The sequence below is a fragment of the Sparus aurata genome, chromosome 23 (assembly GCF_900880675.1).
Source record: "Sparus aurata chromosome 23, fSpaAur1.1, whole genome shotgun sequence".
Taxonomy (NCBI): domain Eukaryota; kingdom Metazoa; phylum Chordata; class Actinopteri; order Spariformes; family Sparidae; genus Sparus; species Sparus aurata.
The window spans coordinates 6913397-6934826 of record NC_044209.1 but is presented as its reverse complement, the minus strand read 5'-3'; the positions used below and the strand labels follow the sequence as shown (position 1 = coordinate 6934826).

Below are 21430 nucleotides of genomic sequence, written 5' to 3'. Positions count from 1 at the left end.
AATTTATTAGAGGCTTCAAACTGACCATGTTGTACCTTTTTTGTCGTGCTAATGTCACACAGTTGCAAAAAGGTATACTTTTGAAAAAACATTCCTTGTTGTTGTGTAGAGAAAAAAATAAAATATGAAAAAGAGACAAATGGCAACACTGTTGGAAGGATAATGTGACTCATATTTTTAGCTGCACTAGCAGTGTGGATCCACACATAGCAATGTTGCTGTATACACAGACATTCTAAGGCTGAATCCAAATGTTCACCCTTTTAGCATGCAGACTGAGCCATTGCGGACTTCAGTCAAAACCAACTGTGATGTGTTCACACTCTTCACCTCATCTCTGTGAGGCTTTATAAGCCTGATAGGCAGGCCACAACTACAATTATGACATGCATTTTGATTTCCTCTGTAGTCTGTATATCTTTTTTTGTAGTAAATGTTCAAATATTAGCATTTTTATGCATTTAACTAATGTGGTGAGCAATATACCTGCTAACCATCATCATGTTAGCATGCTAAAGTTAGCATTGATCTCAAATCACCACTGTGTCATAGTAATGAACAACCTCACATCTTGTGAGATGTTTGTAGACTCTTGTTCAGATCCAAGTCTTGCCGTTTTCCACAACAATGTACACGCCATTAATTAAGAGCTTCAAGTCTATGGCTATATGTTCACCAGGATGGATTATTAATTCACATTTCTTAATCAACAGACACCAATGTTGGCCTCAAAGGTAGGATATCAATTAAAAAGCTCATATCACTCATGGAAAGATTGAATATGAAGTAATCAGATAAAACATGCAAAACCATGTTTGGATTAAATTTACAGAGACTTTTTGACATAAGCCAGTGCCTGAAACATGTATGTAATGTTGACAGTGTTACAATTATCCTGTAACTGTTTTAGAGTGATGGCACCGTAACTTCTAAACTGCTTCTCCACATTGGATACTGCACCTTTGTTGTCATCAGGGCCCTTGACCACGATGTGTGCGTCCAGCTCCTGCAGCTGAGCGTGGAGGGACTCCAACTTCCGTTTGGAGCTGCGGAGCTGTGAGTCCACCTGCTGGGCATTCCTCTTATCGGTGGTGGCCCTACGCAGATTCTCTGCGCCCTCCTTGATCTTCAGCTCCTTGCGGATCTCCCTGCGGATCCTCTCGCGGTGCTCGTCCAGGCGCTGTTGCACGCTGGAGTCGGAGAAGTCAGAGTTTTGGTCTAGACCAAGCTGCTCAAGCACCGACAGCCCGCCCGGATCGCTCTGGAGGAGAAGAACAGGAAGAGGGTGAGATGGTTAAGGAGAAGGAACACAACAAGAAGGAATGAAAAAGTAAGTTCAACTATATTTGGCCCACTGTGTTTGAGGGGGATTATTCAATTTGAGTTGAAAGAGAAACCGATTCAAAAGGTGACACCTCCAGCTGAGAGCTGCTGAGCCGAGCTTTCGACAGACAAAGCCGGTAACAGTCACCCTGCACAGTTCTGACGAACAGTGGAGCACTGGGGGATGAAAGGAGGTGAAAACAGCAACTCTGAGTGAATCCTCAACATGTGAAACCTGCTGAGCTCAGACTGTGAGGCGGCATCAAAGCATGGGCAGCGTTTAAGTGTGTAAAGCGCCGAGTGCTCGCATCAGCTCTCCTACCGATCGACACTGATCAGATTACAGCAGATTAGAACAGCGTTTATATGGACTATAATCGATCAGTGTTGTACTGCTTCTGGATGGGTAACAGGTAAACATACACACAAGCTGCATATGTGTAAAATATAACACAAATATAACAATGTCAACACATTCGCAGACTTGTGTGTGCAGTGTTGGTTGTTTTCACCGTAAAACACAAAGAGTTGTCACAAGATGACGAGATGGTTTAAACAGATCTTCAATCAGTTAAAAAAATATTTTATTTGAAACATTTTTTTGCAGTGACAGGTTCTCCGACATCAGTGCTCTACAGGGGGTTATGAATTTTTGGTTTCAGCTGACGATGACTGAACAGTAATTCTATTAGTACAATATCTGTGTGGGTGAGCTGTAAAAATAGTTCAAACATTAATTTCGGTTTCAGTGACTACACAGGTATTTAACCAGCTGCAGAGTCAATGCTGTTTTTGCTGTTAGCCCCTCTATGATTTCAGCACTCCAAACTAACTTTGCAATTATCTACATCACTCCATGTTGTGATTCAAATCACAGAGTGCCATACAGATGTGCTGGCTAGAGGACCAGTTGCTGTGAGTTTCGACAGACTGGTCAACAAAGCAAAGACAGCTCACGCTAACTGGACCTGCTTCTCTATACGATGTGTTAGAAACACTCCTGTGTGTGGGAGCTGCCTATGACTCAGTTATTGTTGGTATAGCAAGAACGAAAAGTAACGTTAAGCAGAAAAATGGGTTCTGACATTTGCTAGCAGGGCTCCCTTCCCCTTTTCAAGTAAAATAGGATTTAAGAGCATGATGGGTCCTGCCAAATGTTGGAAATGCTGAAAGTATCAAAAAAAAATTGATTAAAAAAAAAACTTGAATCAACGTTCATAGGCTTTATAGATCTGTGATGTGCTCCAGTCAATAGCACACCAGTGACACTTGTCTCCTAGTGATGCTGGCTCTTAAATGTCACGTCATGGGAAACAACCACCTACTCACCTAAAGGTTAGAGGCCATTTCCCCAAATAAAGGCCGAAATCAGTTTTATTCGGTTTTGAAAAATTGAGAAATGTACAGTAGTTTTCTAACACAAATTAATTATGGATTAAAAAATAACAAAAAAAAAACAACAACCAAAACGTGGTACTTTCTTGATCACAAGAAAATCCACTATTTTCGAGCTTTATATGGACAGAGGTTGAAGACAAGACAGGGGGCAATATAATGCAAGTACCTTACACCAACCCCACCACCACCACACTCAGGATGCTTTCACATCTAACCTGTTCAGGCCCTTGTTTAGCTCACAAATAAATCAATCTGCTAATCGGGAACTGTTATGATGTGATCTTAGAAACAGCCAGCATTGCATATTTATGTTTATCATCTGGTAACGATAATAGCATGTATGTGTGTCAGCAAGTGAGTGCGGCGCTTTTCCCTGACCTGACATTTTGTCAAGTCCATTCAAAGTATCTGACACAGTAATCACAATATTGCTGCACAAGGCACTTCTTTTGTTTATGTCTCTATCCATTTGTCATGACATGCAATTGATTTTTAGTCTCTTTATGACACCTAGTGAGAATATAAATACACATTAGAAGGATTGAAGTTTCACATGACCTGCTGTCAGTCACAATAATGTGATGTTCTCACATGGTTCCTGATGATACAGGACAATCAAAAAGAAATAAAGGGTTGAATTAATGAATTACCTGCGAGTCATGTTTACTTCATGTTTACTCCTCTTGGTTTATTTGTAAAAAATCAAGTTTGAACATAAACCAGACCAAAACTTTGTCCCTTGGTTCAGACCAAATGAGCTGAAACTACAGGTGAAAGCACTCGAAAGGTCTGAAAACATTGCTGGTAAATCACCTGCTCATTGACACAGTCTAAACTGAACATACTACGCTTTACAGCAGGGATATACTGTATGTCGCATTTAACGCACATTCACCATGAACCTACTGAAAAGGTGGCTTGAAATCCTGGAGATGTCCTTCATTCATTTAATGTTGTGACATCAGATCACACACAGACACAAACTCGGACACTGAGGACTGTCCCCTCCCTCCTGCCAGCGTATAATGACGGGGTGCTCAGGGCCTTTCACTGCACCACGCAGCCAGCCATCCAGCTTAGCAGATCTGATTACAACTTCTTAGGTCTCTGTGTCCACCCAGCTACATGCAGGCTGGGGCTACAGCTCTGCTCTCATTAAAGCCATAATCCATCTGCAACACAATACAGTCAGGCACGGCCCGAGCAACCGACCAAATCACATGGCACAGGCCAAGGGTTTGTAGGATTTTACTGCTGATTTAATGCAATGTTACGTCATGGTAAAACTCTTTCAGTTTACAACTCTGATGTAATTAAACATATTTCACAGACTGGCTGTCGAACAAAGTCATGAAGATTAACAACACAGCAAAAAATGTATTCTATCACGGAGTTTGGTCTGGAAGAACCTCAAAAACAACTTCTCATCTTTTTCAAGATCCAAACATTTACAGACACTGTTATCCATGACAAACTCACAGAATTAACATGTCTGCACGTACAATAGTAAACATATATATCCGTCTTAATGTGACTGGCTGGAGAGGCTGTGGAGGCCACAGCCATTCGAGGCAGACGAGAAAGCAGAGCAGAAAAACACCATGAACGACAGGAAGGGAGAGTTTGAACTGTGACGCACTCCTGTTAAACACAATACAACTCAATCCCTGGTGTTTTCCAACAAAGAACCTCTGGACCGAGATATAAGACAGCTCACACAGCGGGCCGAAATCACAACAGCAGACAGGAATGAAAACTCACAAGTGATTCGCTGTCAGACAGGAGATGTTTTTACAGGAAGTGAACGAGGAAGCCGACAGAAAAGAGAAGGGCCGTAGTAAGGGATGGAAAGAAAGAAAAGGCAGCCATGTTGAGGCCTGATCGGGCCACAGTTGCCTACCGAAGACTCTGTGTCACTCTGCTCAGTGTGTACTGGGGAATCAACCGGTTGATCCCCTGGCAGGTCCTCCAGTACGCCATCACTGGCCATGTTAGGCCTCCCTCTGGCTTCGGTCCTGGCCTCCTCCCTATCCTCTGTCCTCTGTCCCCTGCCACACACAAGCACACACACACATACACACACACACACACGCACACACACACACACACACACACTCTCTCAGACAGCCAGCCACTGACAGCCGCACCAATCAGGCAACACCAAGTGCTATTCCTGCCTCCTCAAAATCCAGGATGTCCTTCCCGCCAGGAATCAAAAGCCAGTCTAAAACCGGAGCGAGTGAACGAGGCGGAGGAGAGGAAGAGAGAACAGCGCAGACCGAGCCCCACCTCGCTGCTTCCTGTTCTGCTCTTTGCCAGATAGAGACTGAGGCGTCATGCACTTTGTGCAGACACACACACGTACACACACACACACAGATTCGGTTGGTTTTGTAAGTGAGAGAGCTCACAGCCACTCTGCTTCCTGCTACTGGGTCTCCAAAACTGAGAGACAGGCTGTTGTGATAGATTGTGGTTATATCAAACGGACTTTCAGACCATGCTCATCTTTGAAGTACGATACTGCAGGACTAATTATATTATTGACATGCAGGTGCATCAAGAAAATAAAGTACACGGGTGAGAGACGGGTCAAGGACAAAACATTCCCTCTAATAAGCACTAGCTAAACCTTCTATTGACAGGGACTTGACATCTAAATGATGACAGGCATTGATACTAAGAAGTGTTATGGGCAAATTTTCCTCACAAGCAGGATGTCACAAAGAACACAATTTGTGAAAAAACAACAAAGGCATTCTCTGCTTTTCAACAAATTATGCAAAACATCAAGCGTCCTCTTGATACAACGCTACGCCATATGGCTAACAAACTGCGCACACAGAGGGAGAGTCGCTCATTCGCCTGCTGTGTCCACGGGAAGCTGAACGGACTTTTTGGAAGCTCGCATAAAATCTAAATTGGGAAGAGGAGCAGCACAGCAAGCTGAGTCGTCACCTCTGATGCATGAACGAGCGGTGATCACAGACCCTGGGCCTGTTTTTGACGTGCCCCTTTCGCTGTCCGACGTCTTCCTGTCTTCCTGTCAGTGATTGACACACAGGGTCATGGGTTTATCTGAGTCAGACACTCTGCAGTGCGAAGGTCACTGACCCCCTGAGCTCTTACTGTGTGGCAGATGGCCCTCTCTGGCGCCCTATCTATCTCTATTGTATCACACCCATTACACAAAAGGGTACATGCTCATAGACAGAGAGAGCGAGGGACAAACACACACACACACACACACAAAGAGGCACCAAACCATATTTAGTTCTCCTTCTTGTGCCACACTGCTATAGGAGAATAGGAAGTGAAATTTCATGACGTGAAGCCAATATACGCAAACGCAGACATTTGCCTTGCTTAGTATCATTTTGATAAAAGACATAAATGTTCCCATACCTGTGAGCAGGTAGGAAAAGATTTCCTTACCGAGCAGCTGTGGCTCTCGGTGCTCCCTGTGTGCTGTGGACAGGTGGCTGCAGATATAGCAGCCCCCATCCATCCATACTGTCTCACCTTTACAAATATGGCTGAGCTGTCATTAGTAACTCCACTGTAACTGAAAAACCTGGAGCTTCAAAAAACACAAGCTGCTGCTGCTGTGATGCTCGTAGTACCAAACTGTCTCGCTCACTGTGCCTGAGAAGTAGATGCAGTTACTCAAACTGTGCTGACCAGTATCAGGAACTAAGATCACAATCGGTTATATATACAACTCTTAAAGTTGCAGTCTCACCCTGTTCACCTGGAACACATGCTGTGCGGTTATTACCTTAACATCCAAATGATCCCTTAAGTAAGACTAGAGAAATCATCTGACAGTGATACAAATATCCCTTGTTAGGTTGTTCCAACTCTTCATTGAGGACTACAGTAGCTGCTTGCTTTGCTGCATAGCTTGACTTCATAATGATAAAGTGCTCTCAATCTTATTTTTCAGATTTTCATTTAAGGATTAAAATTACTTTGAAAGCACTTGGCTGAGGAGTTTAAACAAGTGCTTTCAAACCACAGCACGACTCCACTGTAACACTTTTTTTGAAATCTTTCTATCATTTGCTCTGACAGTCACTAGTTCCAATTGTGGGAAATCTCACGAGCCGGTAAGTGTATTGTGCTAGTGCATGATAACTGGCATGTCATTAGCCGTCTATCATTATGTGCTGATGAACAGTTGCCTATTTATCATCGAACAGACACATTAGCATTCACTTGGAGTCGTGTTTTCTGGCCAACTGCTGAATGGAAGTCCAATAATCACTCTACGAGGAAAATGTTTCTCTCTTTAGACGCCAAATACTCCACTGATTTCAACTAATGATGGAAAACCAGGCCTGTCTGCCAGTTTGATGCTGAAAAGATAGCGTACAATTGTTTTGTAAGGACTTCCATTGTTGTTTTTTTCCCTTCAGTGGAGATGAAAAGGCTGGAAGAATAGCCAGCCCTGCTTTTAATTTTGATGCCAGAAAGTGACAGCTCATTTTTATTAATTTTTGTAATTTTCTGGATCGCAGTTCAATATAATGGGCACGTTCTTAACCAAAACATGCCGTAATACCTAGTTTTGCTTTTCATGTATACCCCAATCCACTCCAAAGTAAGTTCACGATGAAAAAATATGCTGAAATTGTGCAGAATTTCCCAAATTCCAAAGCGTAACTTCTCTTGGAACCTTCCCAGAAATATTTTGGAAATTTGTCAAAAATGTACAGGCCCTTTGCAAACCACCAATCAGTAAATCAAGTAATTGGTTAGATGCAGTGAAAAAGTTAAAGTGATCACAAAGTACACCAACAATCTGTACCAGTTATGCCAAAGAACATAACAAAAGGTCATAGCTACAGTATGGCAGACTTATCATATTTGCACGGCATGTTTGTATGAAGCCATACTTCTTCATACGAGATTGTGGTCTGCTGTTGACAGGTCTCCTTACCGCAATGAACTAAAATGAAATAACACCGCCTGTCACATTGTTTAGATTGCTGTTCTTATGCCTCTTTCTCCCCACAAACCCTTTCATCTTCCCCTACCTGTATTTTCTTTGCTTTACACCTTTGCCCTTTCTCATGTTGCCGTCTTTTTCCTTTATTTTTTCATCTTATTGCCAATCCATCATGCATTCTCCGTTGTGACACATTTTGGCTCGCAGACTTTTGCCCCGGTGCTGCCAGTGGGTGACAGAAAGCCATTTGATTAAGTTTTAATGGCCCGTCAGCTCATCTTGGCTCGTCTGTGTCTATAAATAGAGATTAAGTCCTTTTTGTCGGGGTAGAGGCATCGGGGGAATTCTCCAGCTGCCGGCTCTTACTCTGTCATTCTATTACTCATTCACTTACTCACAAGCAATTCACAGGGAACAATAATAATGATGGAGCTTGGGAGCGGACTTTCAACCTAATTGTTAAAGTGTAGTGTTGCCAAAAATAATAATCATTCCGTAAATGTTCTCTAAGCCTGATACTGCAGGGAGAGATGTTTTTGTATGGGAAATGGGGGATTGGGATTTGCAGGACGTTACTGGTGATGAAAATATGTTTATCATCAGGAAATGTGGATTTAACAGCGTAACACAAGGTCATGATAGAGCGTTAGTGTGTGTGTGGATGTGGATGTGGGCTGGATGTTGTTAGAAGCTGCAGGGACAAATGTGACCCGCGGGCTGAAGTTGTTGAGAGGAGGAAAGGATAAGAAAGAGTACAGTTAAGAGGTCGGATTTCTCTTAATAGTGGCATTCATCACTTTAATGGCGCGTGTGTGTGTGGTACTCTGAAACACTCCATGTGAAAGAGAGACTGAAGCAGACAGAATTTGGGAGAAACGCAACTTTAAATTCTCCTCACATCCTGATGTCTGCACACAGCCTCATTCAGCAGGCAGTGGATGGGATTTGGGTTAAGGGGGGGGGGTTGTTTGGAGGTTGAGGTGGAGCCGGGCGGTGGGGGGAGTGAACAGTGAATTCCAATTAATCTCTCTAAAGACTAGACACACACACACACACACACATATACAGACACACACTGATGTCCTCATGCCGCTGCACAAGAAATAAAACAGATACCAAATGAATAATAAATAATACACGCTGATGGAGGGAAGGCCTGGACTCGAAGAATCGTTAACAATCATAACATACATGCATACACACAAATACACACAAATGCACACAAAAGACTAATGCACTGTAACCAGTCCGTAATGAATAAAACAGCACAGTAAGGCGATGTCAGATGGATGATGGGAGCACTAACAGGAGGAAATGTTGCTCCTCATTATGGCGACACGGCAGTTCAGAGGGAAGTCTGCAGAGTTAACTTCAGGACACTGTTACACTCAGTGAGCAGAACAAGTCGACTCTTATGTGGGTAAGTGGGCCAATTTGACCTGAGAGCAGCAGAGTTAAGTGTGATGTCGGTTGTGACTCTGCTCAACAACAATTTGGTGTGTTCCACTTGGTTTGTATTGTCGGCTGACCGACCAAGACAAATATTGGACTAAATATCAAAATAATTCAGTGTAATGAAGCATTCAAAAGAACAGTTCTCCCTGATTTCAGTGTTTGTTCTCAGCTAAACAACCAGCTATTGGCTGTAGCTACACAATTACCATATTTCCCTGGTTGAATTGCCTTGGTAGCCAAATGGTTACATTGCATGGCGTGTGATGCCCCCCTCTCTCCCCCTATTTCTATGCTGCCTCCCCACCTCACACTGTCAAATAAAAGGAGAACAAATATCTAAAAATATCTTTAGGAAAGAAAAATGACTGTACATACAAGACAGACAAACCAATGTTTTTATTCAACTCTAGGCAAGGTGGTGAGTAAGTCCCATTTCTCTTATCAAAAGGTTGGTTGATTGCTTTTCAGGGGCATTTTACTGAGTGGTTATTTTTAGGCTGTATCGTGATACACCATCTCTCTCTCGCTCTCTCTCAATATTTTGAAAAGTTTGTCAAAAGCACTTTATAAATGCTAGGATGGGCCGAAATAATCGAATATCACAATATTTTTGACCAAATAACATTATATCGATATTGCAACAATATTGGAAGGATGAGCATCGGTGCATTAACAAAATATCAACACTGTTAGTTTGAGTTAACAGAGGGTTAAACCAGGATTTAGTCGTCTCTGCCTCCAACGCTGTATTCAGTTCTCCTTATACACCCATGGTGTGTATAGTGTTACAGATGTAGGAAACGAGGTCAAACTAAAAAAACCTTATCTAGCTGCATTATGGGAAGTGTAGGATCAACAAGTCAGGATAACTTGGCCCCTGCTGCCCCAATTTTGAAAATTCTAATTTTAATTTTCAAGTCCACCAGTATTATTCCCTTGGAGATCAGGAGAACACAAACTAGACAAAATCACAGAATTCCCAGCTGATATCTACTCTCATACGACTCTGGCCCTCTATGAATGAGTTAACGGCTTACACAATGTACCTTGGACTGAGTGTGTGTGTTGCCTGTTAATCTCTAAAATCCCTCATATTCCAGGGGAAATTCTGTTGCCAAATCTCCTTTTGCTGTTTTACAGTGCAACACGGCTGTATGTATGTCCGCTGCACTACCAAAGCTTGATGAAGACATCATGTGCATAAGGGGAGAGGATTCTCACAGTCTGAGTAAACAGGAGAAAGACTGTGCTGAGGGTTAGGTGAGAAAGTGTCTTGTTTGAGTTTCAGTGCACATCTGTCTGTGGCTGTGTGCTGCAGCAGTGTCCGCTCCAGGGCATGAATGGCATCTTTGTGAAAGGGTCGATCTTCTCAAGAGACTTCAGTAAATGCTTATGTGTTTGTGTTCCCGGCTTTGTCCATTGTGAACTCCGCAGCAACAAACAGTTGCTCTGTTCAGGCCTCTAAGGAATAAAGCAGCATAAACCCCCAATAAGAAAGGCTCTATAGTCCACATACTTAATCTACTTCTGTCATGCATGTAGCAGCAGTTTATGAAAACAAGACAGGTGGACGATGCCGAACAAATATGAAAATACAATTTTGCTTAACGGGCAAAAAAGTTTTCTGAGCAGACATCTTCTCCAGCAGCCACGATGCCAGTATATTCAGGCTCATAAAATAAACAGCAGTCATTTGCAGGCACTGACCAACTCAGAGGTAAAAAGGTCCTTGGATGTGAATCCAACAGACATAGCCCACATTTTTGTGAATGCTCCACTGAGCACTACCTGCATATGAAAAAGGCAGCAAACAAAGTTGTTGACCTACAACAGTCAACCCGAATAAGGGTGTTACACAGAGAGAACTAATGAGGCACTTCATGGCTTTCCAGTCATGGCTACTTTAACTACTGTCATGCTCCAGCTGTTATCTTTCCAGACTCGGGAGGTGAATGTTGGAAATAAAAAACCCCAGAGAAAATACCATATGTATTTTACCTGTTTTTAGAGTGATGAGGGATTGGGGCTGAATGATATTTCATGTAATGAATGATATTTATCCTGAACAAAACAGAACAAAAAAACTCGAGTCGTCTGAGCTGCATAAAGAGAGAAGCCTCAATGGAGAGGACTGTAATCTGAAAAAGTAGTTAAATGTTTGATGCCAAGTGTTTTAGTATTAAGTTGCCACCAGCTTAGGCGTGGGGCTTGCACAGTGCTGTGTGATGGGGCCATGATGTCTGATGTGGGGATTTTCTGCAGCTGTCCAGCCATCTCAGGGTCCATATTAACAGAATATCCTACACTTCCTCCTGCTAGTGACATGAGCCCACAGGGATAGACTGAGGGATTCAGATGGTGTCTGGCGAAAAAGCAATGCTGAAAGCTTCTAAATCTACAGGCACATGCACATGGTGCCAGGATAGCACAGGTAAGGGGGGAGAAATTTTCCAGCAGAATACTTAAAAAAAAAGGATGAAAAATGCTGCATCGCCGTGCATCAAAAATAGATTTTCCAGTGTTGTGTTCAATTCCATAATTCAGCATCTAACAGCCCTGAAATCTCTGAGGAATCTTTTGACAGTTCAAAACATGAATGAAATAGATGATCCATTAGCATATCCCCCGCTGCCTGGGAAAAATCGAAACTCGGATGTTGCGTAAATAATACACGGATGTCCGCGGTTGATTTTTTTTCCAGAAAATCACACACATGCGTTTGAATCCGTGATTATCAAGATTGCCTATCTATCTCTTCCTCCTGTAGCTGGAAGATAACATGTCCACTTACAAGCTTTATGGCAGATGCTTAGACTACATGCAGTATGCTCCCAAGTCACCTACAGCGGTCAGGAGGGGACACGGGGAGCGGAAAGAGCCCCGCTATGTAATAGCATGGTCGAGTAGGCATGTTGGTAATGGACATGGAAAGCAGATTAAAAATGATTATGGCAGAAGGGCTGAGGGGGATAAGAGGCCCATTCTATAATGCAGATGATTATCCCTCTTTACTGATGCTGATTGCGATAACATGGCACTTTCAAAAGGCAGGGTAAGTGGAAGAAAAACATAAACGCTGCACACATGTTTACAGATCTGTGTTATCTTAATTACAGTATAATGGTTAATGAAACAAGACCCCTTTAGTGAGGGCAATGAGCTCCTCAGCCATTATAGTTCACAGGCAGTAGTGACCCATCTGCACATCCCCAGAATATTTTCATTTACATACATGTAAACATACGTGTACTACATGGAGTCCTACACAGTGCTCACACTACAGGACCGATCAGGTTGCATCACGCACATAAAGAAAATCTTCACAGATGTTCTTCTCTCTAATCTCAAACCTGCACACAATACACAATTTGAAAATAATGGCGCATCACACACTACAGGATTTTGTTAAGATTATCGTGCCAGAGGGAGTGGTGCAGCACCTCACGCGATACGTCAGTGGACTACCGTAAAATCTCGTCATTACCATATCCTTCCACTGTCCCCATAAAGATGAACTATAATAATTCTGTGGATTCTTTTACTGTTCATTTAGCAAAATCGTAATGTCAATTTAGGTAAAAACAAACAAACCATGACATTCCAATCAGCCTCTGTGCCATTGTTAGCTTGTTAAACACTAAACATCATGATTACTGTAAAAATATTTAAACTGCTAAACATCAGTAAACATCTGTACTATAGTGAAGTGAGATGTCTCCATAGAGCCCACACCACCAGACTACAGAGCAACTTCATTCCTTGGTGTGTAAGACAACACAATTCATCCTCCACTCCACTTTATAAAATACAATGTTTTGTTTTGTCTGTGATGTAGCATAAAAAGACTCAAACCCAGTTTTGTTTTGCAATGCTAGTGTTGTAAAATAATGATAAACAAGTGAACCCTGTAAACTATGTATACATACAAACTATACTGCATTATACTATGCTCATTATACAATTATTGTTGAAGGAATAATATACTATTATTTTTGGTAATTTCATAGAATATGTTGTCATTTAGAAAAAAAAATACAAGCCTTATCCATTTAAAGTGAAACTCTGCAAAATGCAACTTAGGCTTTTTTTGTGAATGTATACGAGTCAAACCTTTGTGTAAAGGCATAAGATGCACTTTTAAGATTTACCGTATTTTCGTTTTCGGGTCAAACTCATTTTCAGTGGGAGTGCTTGGGGCAAATTAGCGATAGCATCAAAATTGCTAACACTAACACAAAAACACTAAGAAGGCTCGACACAACATGAAACTTTGCTTGAAGCGTCACCAGGGTCTCTACACATGAACACGAGCATTGAGAACATTGTTTGTGAACACAGAGTTTACTAAAAACAAAGTTTTTCTAACAATTCACCTTAGCAGTAGCTTGTTCCGCTAGCCGCCGTCGTGGCAGCCGAGAAGTATCGATCTCCGAATGCGACGTAACCTGGAGGACAGTTAAGGTGGACCACTACTGTCTTCCAGCAACAACTATCCACGTGATATCTCACATGACTTTTCCGGCTTTTGATTTTAGTATTGTTTCTTATATGAAGCTCCTTTTTCAACTTCAAGTCCAATACTGTTTTTCGCTCACGACAAAACAATGAATTATCTGTGCGTTTATATGGAACTAAGCTTCAGGAGCGGTCCACCTTAACTCACCTCCATGTTACGTCACATTCGGAGATCGACACTTCTCACTGGCAGGATGGCGGCGAGCCTGGAGGAAACATCTGCTAATGTGAGTTGTCCAAAAACGTTCTTTTAGTAAACTCTGTGTACACAAACAATGTACTCAATGCTCGTGTTCATGTGTAGAGACCCTGGTGACACGACGAGCAAAGTTTCATGTCACGTCGAGCCTTCCAAGTGTTTTAATTCGATTTTGATTCCATCACTAATTTGCCCCAAGCACCTGAAAACGTAAAATGCGGTAAATCTTAAAAGTGCCGCTTTTGTCGCAATTATGCTTTTACATGAAGGTGACTCAAAAAATTCTCAAAATGGGTTGCATTTTGGTGAGAGTTTCACTTTAAAGAAAAGGCATGAACATTCAGGAAGCAAATATAGCAAGCTACCCTTTGTAATGAGCCCAAAATTAGAGTAATGTGAAAAAAGAGGATCAAGACAGAGCTCATAATACTGCTATACTGCCAGTAACAAATCACATGGCAGCAGCTGCAAAGGAGACAGTTGGTTAAGTACCAGCCTCACATTACTTCAGAACTTTCTCTTTTCTGTTTGTTCTCTGGACTTCCCCCTGAAGTCGCAGCATCCTATTCATCACAGACTATTTATACTCCTCCAGTTACAACTCCCATAATCTCCTGCACATTATTGGCGCTGGGTAAAAAAAAAAAAAAAAAACTCACAATGGCATCTGGCTGCTATTTGTGCCTCAGTATGCCACTGTTTCAGTAGTTCAGCCTCAGAAACTTTAATAACAACAATGGCTGCAGTTCGGGTTACATTTGGAAGGGCAGGCTTGTTGTTAGACTACCTGTCTGTCTCCCTGTCTCAAGCAGGTAATAATAGCTGTTTTTTCCCCGTGTCTGTCTCACTTTTACGACCTCTTTGCTGACAGGAACAGACAGTCCACTGTTTTGGGCGGCATCACAGCCGAGTGCGCCGCCACTCCGGTGAAGCCTCGGGTCTGTGCTCCCCTTAAACCCAACACCACTTCCATAGCACAACACAGAGGCTATCACATGACCCATGCACAGTGGTGGGATAACTCATCTCATGTGCCTCAGGTGTAACCACAATCAGGTCACACAGCACAGGTTCCTCTCTATCTTTCTGCATCAGTTACTAACTAGAGACCATCTTATGATGGATTCAAAACAGCTGCGATGGACGTTGTTGATGTTCTGACCCATGAGTACCGAGTACTACACACCCATCTTCAAACTTAGCCTTCATTTCCATTTCAACAACACACCTGTAAAGTTTCGTGACAGTGTCTTGCCCTGCTGTATCGCTAAATACAATTCAGAGACCGACTGTAGTAGTTCCCATTACAATAGGCATCTCCAGGTCCACATTTTGCCAGGATTGAAACATTTTATGGAGCAGTGTTAACTGAAAAACAAGGTTGAAGGACAATCAACTAAAATACACTGAATACAGCCAGTATTGGTCCCTAGTGTTTGGGAATTTCTTGTACTAATGAACCTTCTGTTTCTAATTGTGTTGGCATTACTGTCTTTGCCCTAGCAAGAATTTAGCATTGCTTTTCAGGTATTTATTTAAGAGTGTTTCCATACTACAACTGATCATTTTCCTCTGTAACCTATGCATCCGTACCAAGCTCCACCAAGGGACTATAGATGAAATTTCCTTTTAGGCTAGATCTAGTACAATATATATATTTTGCTCCTAAATAAACAAGAGAAATCTGGCTTCCAGCTGCTGCCATTTCTGAGTAGCTGCCTCCTTGAGTAAAGGCCTGGTCACACCATGGAGTGTCACATCTAAATTAATCCGCCAACCAACTGCATGATAGCCAGTAAGTAACGTGCTAGTGCTAGTTAGTCACAAAGGTTCCTCTTGCTTCTTTCAGTTTTCTCTACTGTGTCGATTACTCTCTTCTGCCATCATCTTAGTCCATAAAGACTTCCACTGAAGATGGAGAAAAACTCTCAGGGTGAAGCTACTGCTTGCAACTGTTGGTTAACAAGGTTGGTCTGCAACAGCAAAATAAGTTCACATAGTTTACTAAAGAGCTGCATCTGTGCCAGTCACTCTTTATAGGTACCCGTCTGCATATTGTTACTCTTTCGTGGAGTACTTTTTCAGGGTTCATCGTTCACTTCGGAAACACTGTAAACTGGGCAAACTGCATCTGCTGATAAAGACCATGATGATGATCAAAAGATCCACAACAGGTACTCAAGGGATCTTATAGCAAAGTTTTTTCCTGGATTAATAAAAAAAAAAATGTATATCTTATTACCTTCCATAATTTTAAGTCAAATGTTTGAAAGGGTCAATATCGAACAAAATATCCGCACATCATTGTCAGTATTGATCAGTTCTACTTAAATGTTTTTTTTCACTATTTTGCTGATTCAATATAAAACCTCTTCATCCCTGTCCTTTTTACCTCAGAGCGAGGCCAAACACCACAGCGTAAGCTATTTCACAAGCAGAGCTGAGCCTCAGTGCCCACTGGCATTACAAAACTACTTTAGCAACCAATCAATGCTCGTTTCTCAGGCGAACACATGGCTCCTAAATGGCTCCCTTCCTTTGTGACCTTCCTATCCTCGAGTCATACTTAGAGAAATATAATTTCAAGATTGAATTTACGATATGTTGCTCCCCCAGCGCAACACCAATTCTGTAACTTGTCCTTCTTAGCAGCACATTCTTCAATCCTGTAATACCACAATCCCTTAAAGCTCTAAAACACACAGCCAGCTTAGAAAAAGCCAAAATGTAGCTGAGCAAACGTAACCAGTGCGACCAGTAGTAAGTCTATCCTTCACCAGGATATCTGTTGTATTTTGTTATTTTCTTCCTTCATTTGGCCTTGTTATAATTAATCCCCTGAAAGCTTGGTGGATAGATGGCATATAGTAACAACAGCTGGTGCTCAGACTGGCTAGCTAAATGGAAATGGACCTGATGAAGGGTCAGTACAAGCAGCCATTAGACCAGCATGAAAACACAGGGAGTCATGGACAGCAGCCTGAAGGGATACTTTGAATTTTTCAGATTTTTTTCTCAGCAGCATTTTATCAGCATTCCTCCTTGGCACTAATTGAGACCGCTCGAGTGCACCCTAAAGAGCGAGCTTAGGGCTGGAGGCACCCATCAGGTTTTATTGATGAATGCCCCATCAGTGCATCAAATGTGTGTTGTAACAGATACAAGCTTGTCTACTGGTGCGTCTGGGAGAGACAGATTTTTGCAGACACAGTGTAATCCTGGATTCAGGCAGGATGGACTGGATGTGGGGGTGGGGGGGTGGCTGTATATGTGTCTGACTGAGGGCACTAATGCTACCCTCGTAGGAGGTCAGAGACACAGCGAAGTCCACAGTCGCCTAATCCTATTATCGATAGCAGTGGCAGCTGGAGATAAACATTATGGCGAATGTGATGCAAGACATCACTCTGTATTATAATATATGTGGGAACATCAGACCTGGGCATGTAGCTCTAAGTTCAAAAGTCTTCCAACGCCATTAAAGAAATGGACAAAGTTGCCTTTGCTCTCTTGCATGATCAATAAAAAAGTCATTTGGTCAGGATCTTTGCTGCTCACCGCTGAGTGAAGAATCAGCTCCCCTGACTTGCAGATAATAACTACAGGAAACTAACGGAAATAAAGAATTCATGAGAGGGCGGCCGCAGAGTGTATAAGCTACCTCAAAGTGTATGTTGTGTTATCAACTCAGTGCAGAGTTACATCCTAAGCAGGAGAGCATCTGAAGGAGGAAGAGGGCCAGCATTAATGCAAGAGCGGCGAACAAGATAGAGAGGGCAGAAAAACACCAACAGCTAAGCTAAACTTTACACTGATGGTGACACTGATAGCCTCCTTCTGTGCATATCTGAATAATGTGTTTTTAACAAAGCAAGCGGGGGATAGTAGGAGAACATAGACCGGGTCATCTCAGCTGTTTTCCTCTGCAAGCCCAGCAGTCTTGACCTCCAATAGGAGGCAACAGTAAAGGCTTGATGAGGTACTGAGGAGACATAAAACGGAAGTGTGTGATCAAGCGAGCTCAATCAGCACACCGCTGTGCTCCGTCCAGCCTATCGTCATTACCAACGTGGCCCCCTTGATCTCAATCAGCCGTTGCTGACGGCTGTCCGCTGGCCTGCAGTAATAATGACTGAACCCCTGTCATTGTGACAGAGGGAGGCCGAATTCATCAGACCAGTTCAGGCAGTTCAGGTAATCGCCAAGTCTTATCGATTCAGTCATGTGGCCAAATGTGTCATTTACACTGCAGGGCAGCCGAAATCTACAGTTAATTGTGCTGTGTGTGGCTCACGGGCTACTGCAGTTCAATGTAATGATGACGGACAATACGAAGAAATATTACAGATATTGGGTAAAAAGGTGCATTTCACTCATTTCACACATTGAGTTAATTTACTAATGGTAGGGAGAACAGCACTAATGACTCGGTGAAAACATTATAAGATCTGTGATTCAGGTGGGAGCATTTCAAAGGCTGAGAGAGTAGCCCTGATGTTGCCATCTTTGGTCAAGGCAAGGAGAGTATCACCGAAAGCCTGCTTTAAAAACTGTTGCACTGTTTATGGCAGCATGGGCATTTACCAGGCAGGGAAAGTCTAACAAAAGATCCTACTGAGTTGCATTATGTGAAATGCCGTATATAGTGTGTCTATGTCTAACATTAGCTGATTCCAGATTATCAGCTGTAAGGGTTTGCTGCTTTATTTTGTCATTCATGATGTGAAATGAAGCGCCTTTGGGTTTTCAGCTGTTGGTTGGACACAACAAGCAATCTACAACATCTCTTTAGGCAAATCATGCTTCCTACAGCACCCATAATGCACCTCACCTACTGAGCGACATAATTTGAGAAAACTGATCAGAATCCATGCAGCTTCCTCTGGAGCTACAAAAGGCTTTATGACTATTTTCATAGAGGCAGTAGTACTCCCTGAGACCTGCAAACACACTTTATACAAATCTTTTACATTTGTGGAGATCCCTTTAAATATGACACCCTTACACACAGGACGCTACAGGAAGCACTGTACCGCCCATATTAGCTGTTACTGCTCCAGTGCCATCATCACAGTGCAGCTTTCTAAGAAACACTGGAGGCTTCTTCTCCATTCAGGGAAACTATCAAATGTCAAGGAAGAAGTCAGTTTTTACTCACAACAAATGATTCAGCGGTGTCAAATAGACTGTGCAAAGGATGAGAAGTGAATGAGTTGATTTCTGGAGAACTGGGAAACACTGCCCCGCAATTCTTTTTTTTTTTTTTTTTACATCTTCGCACCAAACCCACACAAGGCTGGATACAGGAAATATGAGCCGTTTGTGGTTTGAATGACATGCAGTCACACATCAATTAATAATCTTTCTTGTGACACACCGATTTTCATTCAGCTGTGTAGACCTGTAGCAGATCAAAGGGTTTTTAAATTGACTAAATAAAACTACAATGTCCACTGCACTGTTTTATCTTGTGAAAGGGTTTTGTGACAGCGATGTGCCGTCTCCTGGCATGAGCTGAACTGGTCTTGAATTTTTAACGCTTCCCTCCACTGCGTCCCGGATCGGGCTGACACCAGAGTGACTGTAACCTAACCCCTCCACATTAGACCTGAGGCTCTGACACCACAACGCCTTCCATGACTCACCCCCGACTCCACCCAAGGGGCCATTGCCGTTTCACAAATGGGAAATCATTGCATTTAATTTTGGGAAATCTAGTTTGTATCAAGGTTGCAGAGAAGGCCACGGCTGTAGTAACTGCATCAGTGAGATGGTAAAATTGTTATAAGGTCACACTAGTAATGGAAGTACAGTCCCCCTCTGGCCTGGAAATATCAGGTTTGTCCACTGGCTGTTTGTACACGTTGACCACTGAATGAAGTCACAGCGGCGGGACAGGCATTTAGGACAGCTGCACTCCTTTGTTGTAATATTATTCTGCTTTACATTTGTGGGTCAGTAATTATCTTTAAAAAGAAACTGCAGACTGCTGTACAGTTTTCAAGTGCTTCAAATGCTTTGTATGTTTTTTGCCACAACTGTTTCAAACACAGTTTATCTAACTGCTGTCTGTCCTGATATTTAAGCTGATCAATAATAACAACAGCGTGCAGTGGTGGAAAGTAACTTTACTCTTACTTACGAGTTCTGTACTAAAGTATTAATTTTGAGGCACTTTCTACTTTCACTCGAACACAATTCAAATGGAAAACTTACTTTTTACTCCACTATGTTTATCTAACAGGAGAAGTTAGTTACTGGTTACCTTTCTGTTTTATAGTTTCAATTGAAAACACAAGAAGCTTATTAGACCAATGTGATGTTTCTCAGCCCCTATGCCGCTTCACCCACAAAGCAGAGATTAGCGAAAACACTTGAAAACGAATAAAAAGTTGCCTTTTCTTTTCTCGACCCCGTTGACTGCGTCTGAAGGGCCCTGTTGCCTTGGCTGACAGCCAAACTAGCTTCATCTCGACCAGCTACGGCAGTGAAATGCTACTCTACAGATGTGCACCAGTATTAACAATGATAGACTGAATCCCTTTACTTTTGAAAACTCACATTTTGCTGATAATACTTCCAGGTAGAATGTATGGTTTTTACTCGTAATGTGATCGTCTTTGGTTTTAATACTGTGTTACTGGATCTTACATTGTCTTATAGCGTTTAGATGACAGTCACCAAGTCTGGTCTAATTTTGTCCAATAATTTGCGTCATTCAGGTGTGGGAGCAATGGACAGGGCATTTGGTAACCAAAGGGAAGTTCATTTAAGGGGCACTTGTCGACAATCAGTCTACTCATCACGGAGTTCAAAAGATGATTAGATTAACAGCAAAATAATCTGCAACTTTTTATATAATAGATTGATAGTTTAAGTCAGCTTCTTAAACTAACTGGTGAGGGTTTGCTGCTTTTCACTGTTTTTTTTACTTTGGAAATCATTCCTCAACTAATTGACCAGAATAGTACATTCATCAATAAGCAATTTGTCAGCTGTAACTCCCACATCAGTCGTAAACGTGGCTATCTTTCCCATATTTCCTAATCTACCGTTTAAGAACAGATGCGTCACAAATTTGGTGTGTGGACATGAGATGGGTATTTATCGGGAATGGAGGGGTCTCATGAAATCTAGTTGCATCATGGGAACTGTAGGAGTAAGTATTTTTGGAACTTGACCTTCAATTTTCACCTCTCTTATTTCATCATCTGTATCTCCATTGCCCTGACTTTACTGAAGCACATCGTCACATCATCAAAACAATAGTTTGTCTGGAGTACTTCCATCACAGACCTCCTCCCCAGATGTTTCCCACATTTCACCTTTCAAAACACAACTGTGTGGACCTGAAGCTCCAGAGTTCACATTATCACACTGACGGAGGAGAAGTTGGTAAACTCACCTGTAGCTCGTTGTTATTGGCCATCATGTGCTTCGCGGCCAGCCAATTAGATGCGACGCCAGGTGACTTCTATAAATGTTTCTCTCACTTTACAGCCGTCAGATCATTGTAGAAATCACATTTGAAGTCCTCCGGTGGTTAACACAAACAGTCCAGCGTTGGATGTCCTGTGGGATTGAGGAAA

At 42.3% G+C, this 21430-nt stretch overlaps 1 protein-coding gene across 4 annotated transcripts in view; it reads right to left on the bottom strand.

Annotated features, from left to right (window-relative positions):
* pkn1b (protein kinase N1b) overlaps positions 1-21385 on the bottom strand; it is a 34384-nt gene extending 12999 nt beyond the window's left edge. Inside the window, exons 1-3 of one of the 4 annotated variants that reach the window (XM_030408075.1) lie at positions 21247-21385; positions 4622-4769; positions 961-1261 (exon numbers count right to left, since the gene is read on the bottom strand). In XM_030408075.1, the coding sequence (XP_030263935.1) occupies positions 961-1261; positions 4622-4711 (391 nt within the window). In that variant the 5' untranslated portion in view covers positions 4712-4769; positions 21247-21385. Of the gene's footprint in view, positions 1-960; positions 1262-4621; positions 4770-6156; positions 6372-21246 lie in introns of those variants that run through there. The other 3 variants (XM_030408074.1, XM_030408078.1, XM_030408077.1) reach the window with 3 other exon arrangements.
* Between the last annotated feature and the right edge of the window lie 45 nt (positions 21386-21430).